This window comes from Setaria viridis, chromosome 9, assembly GCF_005286985.2.
Source record: "Setaria viridis chromosome 9, Setaria_viridis_v4.0, whole genome shotgun sequence".
In the NCBI taxonomy this organism is placed as follows: Eukaryota; Viridiplantae; Streptophyta; class Magnoliopsida; order Poales; family Poaceae; genus Setaria; species Setaria viridis.
The window spans coordinates 44,056,022-44,070,766 of NC_048271.2; the positions used below are offsets into that span (position 1 = coordinate 44,056,022).

Below are 14,745 nucleotides of genomic sequence, written 5' to 3' on the forward strand. Positions count from 1 at the left end.
TTTGGAACGCGACAGAAATGCTGCACACGGGTACGGGTAGCAGGGGCGGCATCAGCAGCGTGCAGGTATGGAAGGAGCATCACGCCAGCCCAGCCGAGCCGGGGCCCTGAAGCAACATGTACACCTTATCCTCCCGAATACTTTATTTTATATACATTAGAAAAAGCATTAGCGAGTAGTCCATCCTGCTCACCAGTCAGTCACCACCTGATCACTTGCGAGCCAGTCCCGATCCACCGAAAGATGATTGGATACTTACCAGATACACAAACAAAAGAAACTCGTGTCAGTTCGGCCTGGATTGGAGCGGACTAACCGTCGGCTTTAGAATCTAGATCTGCGAGGTCTGGCCGCCGGATGATTGGCGTTTGGTAAGGTCACGCGAATAAGCCCGGGGATCGTCGCTCGGGGGCTTTCAGGTGAAGCCGCTCTTGCCTAGCCATGGAGGATCAGGGTTCAGGAGGCATCCCTGTATTTTTCTCTGTTTTTCTTTTCCTAGCAGCAAGAGAAATGGAGAATCGCCATGAGATGACGCGCGCAGCAGCAGGGCCAGGGTCTGCGGGTGCTTTGATTTGCCGGCACGCCTCCCCCTCCCAGAATGGAAAGAAACTGGAAGGCGCCTGAATGGGAATGGATCTTGATGATAAGATAAAGAAAGGAAAGGAAAGGATTCTCTGGGCCTGGCCGGCGACCTACCTCTGAGGCTCTGTCCCTGAGACGCAGAGAGACCGACCACTGCAAGTACAAGCATGGCACATTAAAGGCTTCTTGCCGGGCGGCCAACTAGAACAAGAGCCCCAGAACCAGAAAGTCCAGAAGCGAAGATACTAGCAGCAGCTGCACAGTGCCCGGCCGCAGTAGCATAAAGAAGAAGAGGAAGAAGCTTTCCATTTACGGCCACCGAATCATCCATCACTCGCTGCCGTTTCACGGCGGCGACCCAATCCGGTTTCACCTGTTGCCGTTTTCAGGCAGGCAGTCCCTCAACTTTAGCGGGAGTATAAAAATACTCCGCCACCACCGCGGCCCAGCTGCGCGGCCGCGGAAGCCCCTCCTCCCTACCTGACCTGACCTGCTCTGCTCCTCAGATCTCCTCCACGCCGCGCCGCCTCGCCCTCCCATGGAGCACGACGCCGAGGCGCGCCGCGGCTTCGCCAGGATGGGCTTCGGGTCCGTGCTGCTGTTGCTTTTTTTTTTTTCCTCTGTCGCTCTCGGACTCTCAATGGCTTCTGCTTCTTGTTCGCGCGCGGTTGCAGGTGCAAGCACTACCGTCGGAGGTGCCGGATCCGCGCGCCCTGCTGCGGCGACGTCTTCCACTGCCGCCATTGCCACAACGAGTCCACGGTGCCGTGCTCCCCTCCCCCCTCCTCCCGTCCCTGCTCCTATAGTCTTCTGCATCACGAGCAACGCCTGACGCGCTGACGTCTCTTGCTCTGTTTTCTGTTCTTATTTCCATGTGCATCTTCTTTTTGCTCTCGGTCCGCGTCATTGGATTGGATTGGACTGGGCGCAGAAAGACGGGCACGAGCTGGACAGGCACGCCGTCCAATCGGTGCACTTTCTTTTCCTCCTGCTCCCGATGCTACCCTGCTTTCTTCTTGGGTTGACTTCTGCTAGCCTTGCAGGTCATCTGCCTTGTTTGCGACACCGAGCAGCCGGTTAGTATTCAATTCAAATCTGGCATAAACTGATTGCGATACCAAGGATTTTCTTTCAGGTGATTCGTAATTTCTTTTTTGTTAACTTTTGCTTCTGTTTCTCAGGTTGCGCAGGTGTGTTGCAACTGCGGAGTTTGCATGGGGGAGTACTTCTGCGCGACGTGCAAGTTCTTCGACGATGACGTGAGATGTTTTTTTTTTTTTTTTTTTTTTTTTGTTGTTGTTCAGACGCTACCATCGCTAGATTATTTCGGCTGATCTGCTGATTTGGTTGGTTGTTGATGAGATGATGTTGCCTGTAGGTTGACAAGGAGCAGTATCATTGCAAAGACTGCGGCATCTGCAGGTGTGTCCCCCCTCTCCACGTAGGGATCTGAATCACTCTGTAAACTACGATTCTGCACGACTTTAGTTGAGCTGTCCTTTTAGTTTGATCCAATTTCATTTGGAAGTGATAATGGGAACACGAATTACTTGGAATCACTGAAACAATATTTTCGATTAAAAGTTACTGAGCTGACTGAAAGTTTTGACAGAGTTGGAGGGAAGGAAAACTTCTTCCACTGCCAGAAGTGTGGTGAGCATTCTTCTTCTTTCTCCCCCGGCTACTTTGCTGTTTCACCAAACATTGCCCTAGACATACATTGCTCCAATCCTAAATTTTGACGATTTACTCTGATTCTTGCCATGAGGATCGTGCTACTCGACTACCCTGCGCGACAAGCACTGCTGCATCGAGAACTCGATGAAGAACAACTGCCCCATCTGCTACGAGGTGTGCCTGTTTGCCGTTGTTCCATGCTCTTCACTGAAACGAACCTCTGCTGATCTTGTGAAAACTGCGCTGTTATTGCAAGGCAGTACCTGTTTGATTCTTTGAGGGAGACGTCTGTGCTCCGGTGTGGGCACACGATGCACTTGCAGTGCTTCCACGAGATGTTGAAGCACGACAAGTAAGCGCCCATGCTGCTTTACCTGGCATCGCTTTCTCTTCCGTGTGAGCTTGTTTCTCCTAGCTACATAATGCTATCCATGATGCAGGTTCTCTTGTCCCATATGCTCGACGTCCATCTTTGACATGGACAAGTTCCTGAGGGCCCTGGATGCAGAGGTGCGCAGATCTCTCAGCAACGTTCTTAGCATGTTCCAATAGGCATCTAGCCTTTTGACTACAAGAAGCGATTGTGATTTCTGATCTAGAACGTGACGTTAACCCTCTCTGTTCTGCACCAAAGTCTCGTTTAATTTCTGAAAAGAAACAGCACAGTAGTTGAAATGATATTAGAGCATAAGGTTAACGAATCGTAGCCGATTACTCCGAGTGCATGTGGCAAATATTGCCGTAGTTTCGCCAATCGGAACTATGGTCCCGTTTGGTCGGCGGGACTGAGTTCCTGTCATATTAAATATTTAAATACTAATTAACAGTATTAAACATAAACTAATTATAAAGTTAATAGTATAGGTGGAGGCTAATTCGCGAGACGAATCTATTAAACCTAATTAGTTCATAATTTGACAATGTGATGCTACAGTAAACATGTGCTAATCATGAATTAATTAGGCTTGATAGATTCGTCTCGCGAATTAGCCTCCATCTGTGTAATTAGTTTTATAATTAACTTATGTTTAGTCCTTCTAATTAGCCTCCGAAGATTTAATGTGACATGAACTAAACTGTAGCTCAAGATCCAAACACCCCCTGTATCAATAGCCTCTTTGTCCGAATACTGAAAGTGCTTCGCTCTCTGCAGATGGAAGCAAGCTACTTTTACATGGGAAAGGTCAGTGCCCAACTTCTACGCTGACATGACCCAACCTTCTGTCTCCGATATCTCTGGACCCTTTGTTCTTCTGGATAGAGTATTTACTCATATCAAGTATCTACTCCTTTCTTTCAAAATAGAGTATTTACTCATATAAAATTCAGGCCATTTATCAATAATCAGATTCAGATACTAAAAAACCCTGAATCAGTTGCCAAAACATCCAGAGAGAAGCTTTACAAGAGGCTGCGAAAGTTGCTGGTAGCATGCTGAATTGCTGATGGTTGTGCTTGTGGTTTGCACAGGGATGGATCGTGTGCAACGACTGCAGGGACACGACGCGGGTCTTCTCCGGCGTGGCGGGCCACAAGTGCTGCCACTGCCAGTCGCACAACACCTGCAGGGTCGGCCCCCCTGTTCTTCCCTAGCCAGTGATCGCCAGATTATTGTTGTTGATTCATCCGTCGATCTATACGTATCATCGGCGAAGATACACAGAGTGTCATTATAGCTTCTATGCACTGGTATTCTATTCCAGTCCAAGATGAACTGCGCCATTCCGTCTCACTAAATGATACGCATAATTAGCGTATATACCATGATTGTTGGGCTGGTGCCAATTTTAACCACCAACACAGAGTACAACTCATGACGAGTTTGTACCACAAAGAAGGTTTCATGATATCAATTTTGGATGGAAAACTATCTTCCAAGGGATTATTGCTATCTAACACGTATTTTGTTGGAATGCCTATTGTTTAGTTCAAATCTGTCGTGTTTTCAAGAATCAAGCAATAAGTTGAGTAGTTTTTGTGTTGGGTGAGACAATGGTGTTGTCTTTCACGTATACTTAGCTTTAACTAGATGTGAGGATGATCTGACATAGAACATTTACAATGAGTCATTTTTTCATCGACCCACACATGAATCTCATTGGTACTCAACATTTAATTAAAGGGTACAAAAATGCTAGAGACAATTCCCTCCATGCCACTGGAAGTTAGGAAAATATCTATTGGCAAATATGTCGCAGGTGATTACTTCAGTACATGTGGCGAAGGTTGGAGTCGTTACACCACCCCCCGAATCATACAAATAGTCTCTTCTTCTGAATACAGAAAAATCTCTGCAGATGGAAGCAAGCTATTTTTTATGTACCCTGGACCCCATTTGGGCCAGATCCAGATACTGAATTTTTTTTGGCACTCATCAGAAATTTAGGATACAAGATAAAATCATGGCAAGACAAAGGTGCTACCTCACAACAGCACCGTATTTCTCAAATGCCGTGGCGCGGTGGTATACTTTTCAGGGATGGATGGATCGTGTCGTGTGCAAGCCGAGCCACACGGCCCAGCTTTTCTCCGTCGTCTCGCGGACCCAAGTTACCATCCATCCAAAAACATCTGGTGCCGTGGGCCCAAAGCTTCCGCGGGCCGTCGCGTCCCATACCAATCGTCCCCACTGCGGCCCGAGAACGGTGGCGCACACATTTCCCGTCGCTTCCCTTCATCTCTCGATTCCTCGTCGCGGTCGCGGAGCCTGGTCCCGCCGCTCGGTCCTCCTGTGATCCTGTCGCTGTCCCCGCTTGTAAACTGGGCAACGACTATGGCGCGGATGTGGATTTCCTCTTTCGATTTCCCTTCCTCTGCCTCTGGTATAGTAGTTATTAAGCTCCCTTTCGCCCTCTACCCTCTCCATTTTTCTTGTTCCAACAAGCTTCTTGTTCCTGCAGTTCGGGTTCCTGGATCGCGCGTCTTTGCGCTGGGCGTGCTCCCGCCGGCGAGGCCAAGGTTCAACTTCAACCCGTTAGTGCCTTCCGTTGCGTCTGCCGTCTGGTGCTCTTATAGCCCGGCCGCATGGATAGGCGGAGACGCGCGGTCGAAGTGGCGGCGGCGGCGGCGGCGGTTATGGTGCTCTTGCTGCTGCCGATCGTTCCTGCTGGGGGAGCAAGGAGAGGTACTTCGATTCGTCTCACGCGAGTGAAATTCCTGTGGAAGCCCATCAAAACAGGCTCTGATTAGTTGTTCTTGTTCTCAGATTGGGGTTTCCATCCCCCCTCTTCTTTTGTTGGTTATACTGAGCCCAACACAAGTAAGTAACTGTGCATTCTAAATCACCAGTATCTTGGTATTGATTGTTAATGATAAGTAAGGCTTTGGATTGGGTTTCTTACTATCACTGCCTTGTGTAAACCAAGTGTTCTGATTATCACAGAACCCGATATCAGGAACAGTGGGCAGAGTTTTGTTTTTAACTATACTCTGGCCAAGGCTATTGTGGAATATGCTTCAGCTGTAAGTTATTTCAGCCCCCTTAATTTTAGCTGAATGTGCCATATGTACTACAGTACTAGCTTTTTATATTATTTCCCGCCATCTTTTCCCTTGCATTTCCTAAGAGTCAGCAACACCTTTTCCTTTTAACTTCTTCTCATCCATTTAACATTAGTTTTTCAGTTTTATATTTTAATATTCTCATAAAGATACCCCCATTTTTTTCTTCTGGTATACAGGTATATATGACAGACCTAACGGCTCTATATACATGGACATGTTCAAGATGCAATGACTTGACTCGAGTATGATATCTGGGAATATGGTGTCTAGTAATAGTTTATTGTAATTTGTTTCAGTTTAAGCACATCAAAGATGCGCTTTTCACTGACTTTATTGTGGGTCCCTTTCCACAAAACAGGGCTTTGAGGTGACATGTATAATTGTTGATGTCCAAAATTGCTTGCAGGTTTCTGTGCTACTGCCTTTCCATTATATTGTTCCGTCAATTTCATTCATTGAAAGAAAAATAAGCATCTGGTGATTGTCCATCCAATGTGGCAGGCATTCGTTGGTGTTGATCCCAATCTCAATGCTATCATTGTTGCAATAAGGGGAACTCAAGAGAACAGGTTCTGAAATAATTGGCAAACTTCTACTGATCTTTTTAAATTTCTTGGAGCTGCAATCTCATGATGCCCCACTTCTTAAATTTCCTGATCAGCATACAGAACTGGATTAAGGACTTGATATGGAAGCAAGTTAATCTTAATTATCCCAACATGCCCAATGCTAAGGTTTGTGCCATTAACCATTTGATATAATTATACTTCTTTTTTAAGAGTACAACATGTCTAATTTTCACCCTTTTTTTTGCCTAATGGAATTTCTGCTCTCGTTAAAGGTCCACATTGGGTTTTACTCTTCTTACAATAATACACTTTTACGTCCAGCCATCACGAATGCTGTTCGCAAGGCAAGGAAGTTGCATGGAGATTGTGACATAATTGTTACAGGGCACTCGATGGGAGGAGCGATTGCTTCTTTTTGTGTGCTTGATCTTGCCGTAAGTGACCCCAAATACCAAATATATATTTATTGGCATAAGGTTCCATTTTTGTGGACATGGACTTTTTTTTCTTCATTATCTCTGAATTGTCTCCTTGGTTTGCAGATCAGCTTTGGAAGTGACAATGTTCATCTGATGAGTTTCGGTCAACCACGTGTTGGCAATGCTGCTTTTGCCTCCTATTTTGCCAAATATGTGCCAAAAACAATCAGAATGACACATGAACGTGATATTGTGCCTCATTTGCCCCCTTATTTCTTCTTCCTCCCACAGCTGACATACCGGCACTTCCCCAGGGAGGTATGCCTCTGTACAAACCTAGGAAGTGTACTGTGCTGAGCACTAAACATTTGTCCTGTTGTGCTTATCTTTCTGGATTAAACTAAAAAGTTGAACTAGATGGTGGTGTGCTTTTATCTTCATGTGCTAGTGAACACTAGTTGCTTCCGGTATGATATGAGGATCCACACAGTATGTAAGGATAGTTACTAATCTTTCGGTTCTTTAATGAATTGTAGTAAAGTAGATTACCAATTTTGTTTTTGAGTGGATTAAGCTGCTATTCCGTTGAGCCTATTTGAAGAACCAGTATATGCTATTTTGACCAGAATCTTACCTGAACTGAGTTGAGCCTATTTGAAGAACCAGTATATGCTGTCTTGGCTAGAATCTTACCTGAACTGAATCTGAAGTTTTACCTGCCTCAAAACTTATACTTTTTACATGTATTAGGTGTGGGAACATGATGTTGATGGCAACACAACCTTTCAAGTCTGTGATGGCAGTGGTGAAGACCCAAATTGTAGCAGGTGGGCATCTGTTTTCAACCGGACCTAGTAGCTTCAATTTGTTGCTGCCTAGCTCAACATCTATCTGTTTTTCACTCCAGGAGTGTGTTTGTGCTGTTCTGGAGCGCTTCTGACCATTTGACCTACATGGGAGTTAAGATAGAAGCCGACGATTGGAGCACCTGCAGAATCGTCATGGGACAAAGCGTTGAGCAACTCGGGATGAGTCTCGCCAGCAACATTGCTACGTCAGGACACTCCGTCGACGTTGTCATTGCAGACCATAGCGTGCAGGTTGATTGATGCAGTTCAGGCTAGTCATGCCTATTAGCCTATAGATAAGCTGTTACTTTTTTCAGAGCAAAGGAAATATTTGTTCCATTTTGCTCTGTGGTTCTTTTAGGCATTTACAGTTTGTGAATGTAAGCTCTGTATATAAAACTGATACGTTTCTTGGTTTCAAATATAGCTTTTTAAAAAAAAACATAAGCACGTAGGCTTCAGATAATCTCGTGGAATCCACAAGATGAATGCCTGAATTTTTTGCGTGTGAGCTGTACACTGTGCCTCACATGTGAGTGCCACCCATATAATTATTAAGACCGGACCGGCGATCGAACCGGCAAGGTCCTTGGTTAGCTGGTTCAAACAGTCAGACAGTGTTGGTCTAAATCGGTTCGATATATTAGTTGAATATATCTTACTGATTCACTTCAAACACAAGGCGAAATCTGCCGCTCTTAAATTGGTAACGGGCTAACAAAAAAAACAGAAACCTCTATCAAACTCGGATTTCTTAGAAATAGATGCCAAGGTATCATATGAAATCATACAATTATGTCCACTTATCAATTATCCTTTCATGTAAGATGGCAGCAACTCTACTATAAATAGATAACATAAACTTGGACTTCATGGATTACAACCAAGGAGTCCATTTTTTCGTCGTGGTGCTGAACAGCACGACATGTATGGACAATTACAGCGACAGATGAACTAGTTATTTTCAATTACAATTACATTGAATGCGTGCATACAAAGAAAGTTGATAAGCATAACCATTGGAGAGGAAAGTTAACAGAAAGGCACAAAAGTTAATATTTCGTAAATCTATTATAGGCATGCAAAAGTTAAGAGGAAGGCGGAATAAATATTTCCAGATTCACATTGGACACACCTGACAATAGGCATACAAAAGAAGACAATTCTAAAAGACAATAATAGAAAGTTACCTAAAAGTCCGAGTCTCAAATATAACCAAGAAAGAAACAATTCTTATATATTGTTGATACATACTCCTACGCGCTTCATATTATTTAAGGATCATGCATGTCATGGATACAAAGTCTCCAAGAACATGACATTCATCCATAATTCCACATGCATTGTGCTGAAGCGTATGTATGTGTAGTACTTGATGCCGGACCATCATATCGTCACAGACAGCACAGTTGGATTCACGTAGAATTCACGAACATTGACTTTATCGCGTCCTTGAGACTGATTGGGAAGGTGTATGCGTCGTCGCGCTTGTACATGTGATCCATTCCTTGAGCAAGATTAACCACCTTTTCCAACAATGCCATGGGCTGTTTCCCATCCAGACATCCCTCGACAATGTCCATCCCTGCTTCGTCGATTAGCATCCCAAGCTTTCCTTTGGCTTGCTCTGGAGCGAACCCGTACTCCTTCATGCAAGCTTGTTCCCGCTTCAAAAAAGAAAAATAAAAGAGAAAAGAGAAAAGGGAACAAATAAATATGGGTCGTCGTTCACTAATAAAAAATTAATGTTCAATTTATATGTAGATAGAGTCAGCACCTCATGTGACATGATGTCATTGCTAATGCGCGCGATAGTACAAACACCTCTAATGATTTTCGGATAGGAGGAAACCCACTGAATGTCCTCCCTGGTCGTCACATCTCCCAGTGAAATGGATGTGAGGTTTGTTATGTGCATACAAGCACTGCTTGGTGCTGAAAGCTGTAGGTGCTCTTCAACCTTTGCTGGTACATAGTGCTCATCGCGCCATTTCACCTCGGCATGGTAACGTTGAGCGATGTCAATTAACTATGTGTAATGCATGGAACAAATGTTAGAAATAAAGCCAACAAGCAAAATGTTTTTGTGTTTACTTTTAGTTAGATCTTTGGAAAATTAAAAATTTACCAGTTCTTTCACCAATTCAACATGACTGTTTTCCCCAAGTTTTAGCTCATGGATGATTCGTTTATATTGTCATGTATGTTGATGTATAACGCTTTCATGTATGCTGGGAATTGCTCCGCAACTTCTTCATTCCACCTGCCATCAATTTGAAGAAGCAAATGCAAATGTGTAAGGATGATGGTTAATTTTTTGTGCATTGCACATGCCGTTTCTAGAATCAAGGTCAATGCCAACTTTTCTATAGCCATAGTGAACTCCTCGCTTTCTTCCGTGGTGCTGTAGCTGTCACAGAAGTCATCTATCAATGACACAAGTTTAAAGAACTTGGTCAAGAGTATCCGTGAATACGAGTACTGAGGCTCATGCACAACTCCGAGCATCCAAAAGTACATCTCCACCACTCTTTCTCGTGCAAATCTCAGGTCTGCCCGTGACCGGAGATCCTTCCACCATCTGTAGAATAACGAGCAAACACAAATTTAGTCATTAGAGCTTCACTTTTGCAATTAATTCAAATGAATTACCACCCATGATTTAACTTTGCAAACTATCTGTAACTAATGTTGTCTTTCTTACATTGTTAGAGCTTTCAACTCCTCACAGTACAGAGCTTGCAGAATGTTGTAGTCCAGCTTTGCGAATTCCAGTATCGTGTCATTGCGTGAAGGAGCTGCTTTTCTCTCGTACACAGAGATGTAGCGCCTTGCTTCCACTCTTTCAACCCTCCGGTACCGAGGCGTTTCCAATGTACACTGCACCTCTCTTGCCAGCTCTGGCTCCAAAGAATCCATCACAGATTGGAGCCGGATCTTGGTGAAAGCGATGGCGCTGTCAAGTATCTCCTCTCCACGAGTTCTAAGATGTGCAGCGTCATATAGCATCAGGAAGCAGCTCGCGTCATCAGTACTTGCAAAGTTTCCTTGCTCATCTTTAAACTTGACAAATACATCTGCATATTTGTAGAGTAAAATGAATCTCAATAACAATTAGTTGCAAATTAAACACCACAAATACATCTACGGCTGCCTTGGTTGGTTACCAGAAGAGACTCTGTAGCCATGCTTCCTGAGCAAATAGAACCGCAGCGAGGTGACGTAAAGCCCGTCGTCGTCACAGCCGCCTTCTTGATGCAGGGCCTGGACGTCGCGGTGAACAGCACGCAGCAAGTCATCGATCTCCTCCCCGTAGTGGTAGCCCACTCCGATCCGTTGCAGCGTGTCGACGAGCTCCAGCTTGAGAGCCATGTCCGAAGAGGAGGCGAAGGTGTCCCGCACGATCTGCTTCACCTCCTCCTCCTTGACTCGTGCCCGTTCCTTCATGGACAGGAGCTGCAGGATACGTGGATGGATGGTATATATATAAAGTTACAATGCAAGCGTCAGGCAGAGAGCTCATCGTCGTCTCGACATTGTTTTACCTGCGATGGAGTGCATGGCTGGTGGCTGAGGAAGAAGTCGCCCCAGGGGCTCGGGGTGTAAGGCTGGGGCTTCCTGTGCTCGACGACGACGACGGGGTCGCAGGTAGTGCCCATGGCTCCGATCAGGAGAGCACGCACCGGATTGATCGCACCAACTACGTTGATGGTTCTTGGAGATGATTGCATTATTGCATGGCCGCGTCGACCTGGCTCTGTATATATGGACCCGTGCGCCAATCAGACAGAGCCTTTCGTCCTTGTCATCCATTATTTTTTCCGAGCGTAAGCTCTGTATGCGGAGATCAGCAACCAAACCTGAAATCTGAACAACGTCGCCTTCCTATAGCCAGCGGTTGATCCAGGGTCTCTACGTGCTATATTGAGTAAGCGTCTGTCATCTGTTTGGTTGCGGCTGGTCTCCATTGCTTACCTGATTTGATTAATCCAACTCGTGTTCCATACTTCGGTTACTGAGCAGTGACAGTTCCCTGATGCGTCGAACCCAACGTCTGATCTGATGAGACCACATGATGCCTGAATAGATTACTGTCCTTGCAGACCTCGTGGTTCACTGGTAGATACCGACAACCGCGCACGCAGATTTTTAACACGGTCTCGGGCTGTGATGAGTTCGAGTTAGCCATAGCTATCCACATCTTGAGCATTCTAAGCAGTCACTTCGTATTTCACCATCCATATATTTTAGTTGACCATCCAATATTTTAAAAGGTTCCCTCTCTATACTACTCAGCTCTCCTGATAAATCTCAATGTCCAAATCTTAGTGTTTAAATTACTAGTCCTTCAATACATCCTTACAGCACGGACTAATAATTTTGAATGGCATGAGTATCATAAATTTATTAAAAAAAAATTATAAGCTATAAGTAATAATCAAAATTGCTTACCCTACCAGCAACTCTCTCTCTGTCACACACACATTTGTCAAATATTCTAACACAATACTTATATAAATATGTACTTATCTTATCCAGCTGTGATAGAATTTAGTTAAGCAATTATTGCTATACACATCATCCATATTCATAGTTTTTTTACCTTGCATCAAACCTTCATATATGTTTGACATATGTTTAATTAAATCCTCGATTTGAGTTTCGGTCAAAAAAAAATCCTTGGTTTGAGTTATGATCGGTATTTATTGTTTTTCATGCGTACATGTATATATGATCAACATGCAGACACACATCATGCATGCATCTATTAAATTAGTATTTTATATATTAACAATGATAGTAATATGTAATTAAAAAGCAACATTGACTCCTTTTGAGATATTTTCATAATAAAAAATGTAGGTAATTTACTTTATTATATTATTTTTGGTAATGTCAAATGTGGTAATTCACATGAATATTTAGGGATATTTTTTGGGCAAGATTAATTTATATTATTTTTATAATGATATAGGTGAACGATTAGAGTTTAGACGAAGATTAGAGGTTATTTTTATAAGATCCAGATTATTCTGTGGGCATCGTCAAGTTGGGTTGGTGCACGGCTGAATGTTTCAGCCTGCCTTGTGTGATGGGCTTGACTGCTGCGTGCCGCGCGTGTTTGCGTGTCCTTGTGTGATGACGGCCCATCAAAGCTGTCGTACGTCAAAGCTTATAAGAATCACAATTCTCGTCTGAGAAAAAAAGTAGAGTCAATTCCGGACGTTTTAAACTATAAGAGCATAAACCGGACGTCCTGACCTAGGCATACTCGAGACATTTCAATCTTGTTTTTTTTCTTGAAACGGCCGGCATTACTGCCCGGCATGTATTGGATAGAGAGGAGTTTAAAAACTGTACAGAACTGGAAAAACGGGCCAAAAAAATGGAAATAATTTCAATCTTGGTGGACGAACAACTAAGATCCTGTTTGAGATTATAATCCATTTATATAAGTTGGATTATGGATCAAGAGTACTATAATAAAAGATCACATTGGGACCACAAATAATCTGAACTACTCTATTTCAGATTATTTGTGGTCCTACGATAGTCTTTTACCCTACCACCCTTAGATCATAATCTAATTTATATAATCTAGAAGGAAACAAGCAAACTTTTCATTATTTAGACCTGGCAACCTACCGAGGAGGGTGCCAGAGGTAGTGTTTTGGTTAATGGGGCTCGTCGAGATTAGGAACTCGAATGTAAACGTAGACACACGATTTAGACACGTTCGGGCCGATATATTGCGTAATACCCTACGTACTGTGTGCTGGTTGGATTGAATTGCTTTGGAGGAGGTCCCTGCCTCGCCTTATATAGTCGAGGGCAAGGTTACAGGTCAGTTGGTTACAAGAATACTAGTTGGATACGACTAAAGGAGTTCTACTCTTATTACAACGAATACTTTTCTAATCCTCGACTAGCTCCTGTCTTCCTATGTAGACTACACCGCCCTGCGTCATGGTCTTCATATCAAATGCGTCTTGGTGTCCAACCCTACATTTAGAACTGTCCAAATCTTCTAATGGATTCATAGACGTACGCTACGACAAGACCCTTAGTGCAACATGTGTAGCTTCTCTTTCGCCCAACTAAACCATTAGGCTACTTTATCATAAGCCATTAAGACCCTATTTGTATAGGCTTCTCCTAGCCACGCTTGGATTATAATCTAAGCGAAGATTTTCTCGCTTCTCGCTTTTCGCTTCTCGTAGTTCAAATTTCTGAAGCGGCTTACCACATAAGCGAGAATTGGTGGAAATAAGCAAAACGTTTGGCGGGATTCTCACTTATTTCTACCGATAAGCCGTTTATAAGTGGAAACAAATAGGGCCTAAGCCTCATGGGCCAGGGGCCACGGATGTCCGGAACGGAAGCCACAAAGGTCCATTTCGGTTCACTTGGTGGTGCAGCTGGCAGCTCGACTTTTTTCTTTTTTTCTTCTCATCAACCTTGACTGACGCCCGTTCATAGTTCGATAGTAGTGGTTGACTCTTCTTGGCTTGTTCTTGCACCTTGATGAATTTATGTAATTCTCTTCGATCTACTAGCGGTGGCTCCATCTCCCTTACTTTTCTTAATTCTCCCTGTTTCCTCAACCACTCACTAACTTGCACTTAGATTTCGGTCCAGCGTTCCTCATGAGTCATTGCCTCCCAACGTTCCTTAGGAGTCACCTTAGGCTTCTTTGTTTTCTTCTTACGCTGTCTTGGCTTGGGAGGCGGTAGTCGCGACTTCTTAAATGGTGCTCTTAGTCCCGACGAAGGTGATCGTGGAGGGGTGTTGTTGTCGTCGTCGTCGCTCCAACCATCAGGATGTGGTGGAGATGGAGACCTTGATCGTGGAGTAGGTTGTGGTGGAGATGATGGTCTGGATGTTTGCGGAGAGTGGTCTTGAGCTCTGAGGAGGTGCCTTCACACCGGGAATGATGATGTAGTGTTTGCGCCATAGAATGACCCCGTGAACCACTTCTCCTAGTGTTGTTGACCCATCGCCTGCCGTGAAGTCGAGCTCTAGGCCTTCAAATTGGCTATCAGCGATTCTCTCTACGCCAACACTGGCATAGCCAGGTGGAATCTCCATGCCATGGCATGTATGATTTGGCAGGATTGGTACAACACTCTCGTACGCCACCTGGAT

The 14,745-nt window shown here is 44.3% G+C and overlaps 2 protein-coding genes and 1 pseudogene across 6 annotated transcripts; 2 read left to right on the forward strand and 1 right to left on the reverse strand.

Annotated features, from left to right (window-relative positions):
• Nucleotides 1-183: 183 nt before the first annotated feature.
• Nucleotides 184-4,178, forward strand: LOC117836509 (E3 ubiquitin-protein ligase SRFP1). Of its 5 annotated transcripts, XM_034715950.2 has the most exons (13): nucleotides 192-971; nucleotides 1,089-1,170; nucleotides 1,257-1,344; nucleotides 1,514-1,552; nucleotides 1,626-1,658; nucleotides 1,764-1,841; nucleotides 1,961-2,004; nucleotides 2,195-2,235; nucleotides 2,351-2,433; nucleotides 2,520-2,611; nucleotides 2,700-2,769; nucleotides 3,413-3,442; nucleotides 3,730-4,178. In XM_034715950.2, the coding sequence occupies exons 2-13, from the start codon at nucleotides 1,121-1,123 to the stop codon at nucleotides 3,850-3,852; spliced, it is 771 nt and encodes a 256-aa protein (XP_034571841.1). In that variant the 5' UTR covers nucleotides 192-971; nucleotides 1,089-1,120; the 3' UTR covers nucleotides 3,853-4,178. The 5 variants fall into 5 exon arrangements, 3 of the variants coding, with proteins under 3 accessions (XP_034571842.1, XP_034571841.1, XP_072146919.1); XR_004636120.2 differs by having other exon boundaries at nucleotides 187-1,170; nucleotides 3,413-3,538; nucleotides 3,730-3,913; XR_004636119.2 differs by having other exon boundaries at nucleotides 187-1,170; nucleotides 3,413-3,521; nucleotides 3,730-3,913.
• A 742-nt stretch (nucleotides 4,179-4,920) lies between these two features.
• On the forward strand, nucleotides 4,921-8,065 carry LOC117836508 (lipase). The gene is made up of 12 exons (XM_034715948.1): nucleotides 4,921-5,081; nucleotides 5,160-5,383; nucleotides 5,465-5,518; nucleotides 5,642-5,721; nucleotides 5,940-6,005; nucleotides 6,122-6,169; nucleotides 6,265-6,332; nucleotides 6,425-6,497; nucleotides 6,605-6,766; nucleotides 6,875-7,069; nucleotides 7,502-7,578; nucleotides 7,659-8,065. The coding sequence occupies exons 2-12, from the start codon at nucleotides 5,284-5,286 to the stop codon at nucleotides 7,858-7,860; spliced, it is 1,125 nt and encodes a 374-aa protein (XP_034571839.1). The 5' UTR covers nucleotides 4,921-5,081; nucleotides 5,160-5,283; the 3' UTR covers nucleotides 7,861-8,065.
• Nucleotides 8,066-8,708: 643 nt separating this feature from the next.
• LOC117839937 ((E)-beta-caryophyllene synthase-like) lies at nucleotides 8,709-11,435 on the reverse strand (annotated as a pseudogene).
• Nucleotides 11,436-14,745: the final 3,310 nt, after the last annotated feature.

Bases quoted from the DNA above. Each gene is read 5' to 3' on its own strand.
- LOC117836508 (XM_034715948.1), top strand. From the start codon at position 5,284: ATGGATAGGCGGAGACGCGCGGTCGAAGTGGCGGCGGCGGCGGCGGCG. The intron at 5,384-5,464 runs GTACTTCGATTC...TCTTGTTCTCAG, and splicing joins TGCTGGGGGAGCAAGGAGAG to ATTGGGGTTTCCATCCCCCC. The intron at 7,070-7,501 runs GTATGCCTCTGT...TACATGTATTAG, and splicing joins ACCGGCACTTCCCCAGGGAG to GTGTGGGAACATGATGTTGA.
- LOC117836509 (XM_072290818.1), top strand. From the start codon at position 1,121: ATGGAGCACGACGCCGAGGCGCGCCGCGGCTTCGCCAGGATGGGCTTC. The intron at 1,345-1,513 runs GTGCCGTGCTCC...GACTGGGCGCAG, and splicing joins ATTGCCACAACGAGTCCACG to AAAGACGGGCACGAGCTGGA. The intron at 2,434-2,519 runs GTGTGCCTGTTT...ATTGCAAGGCAG, and splicing joins ACTGCCCCATCTGCTACGAG to TACCTGTTTGATTCTTTGAG.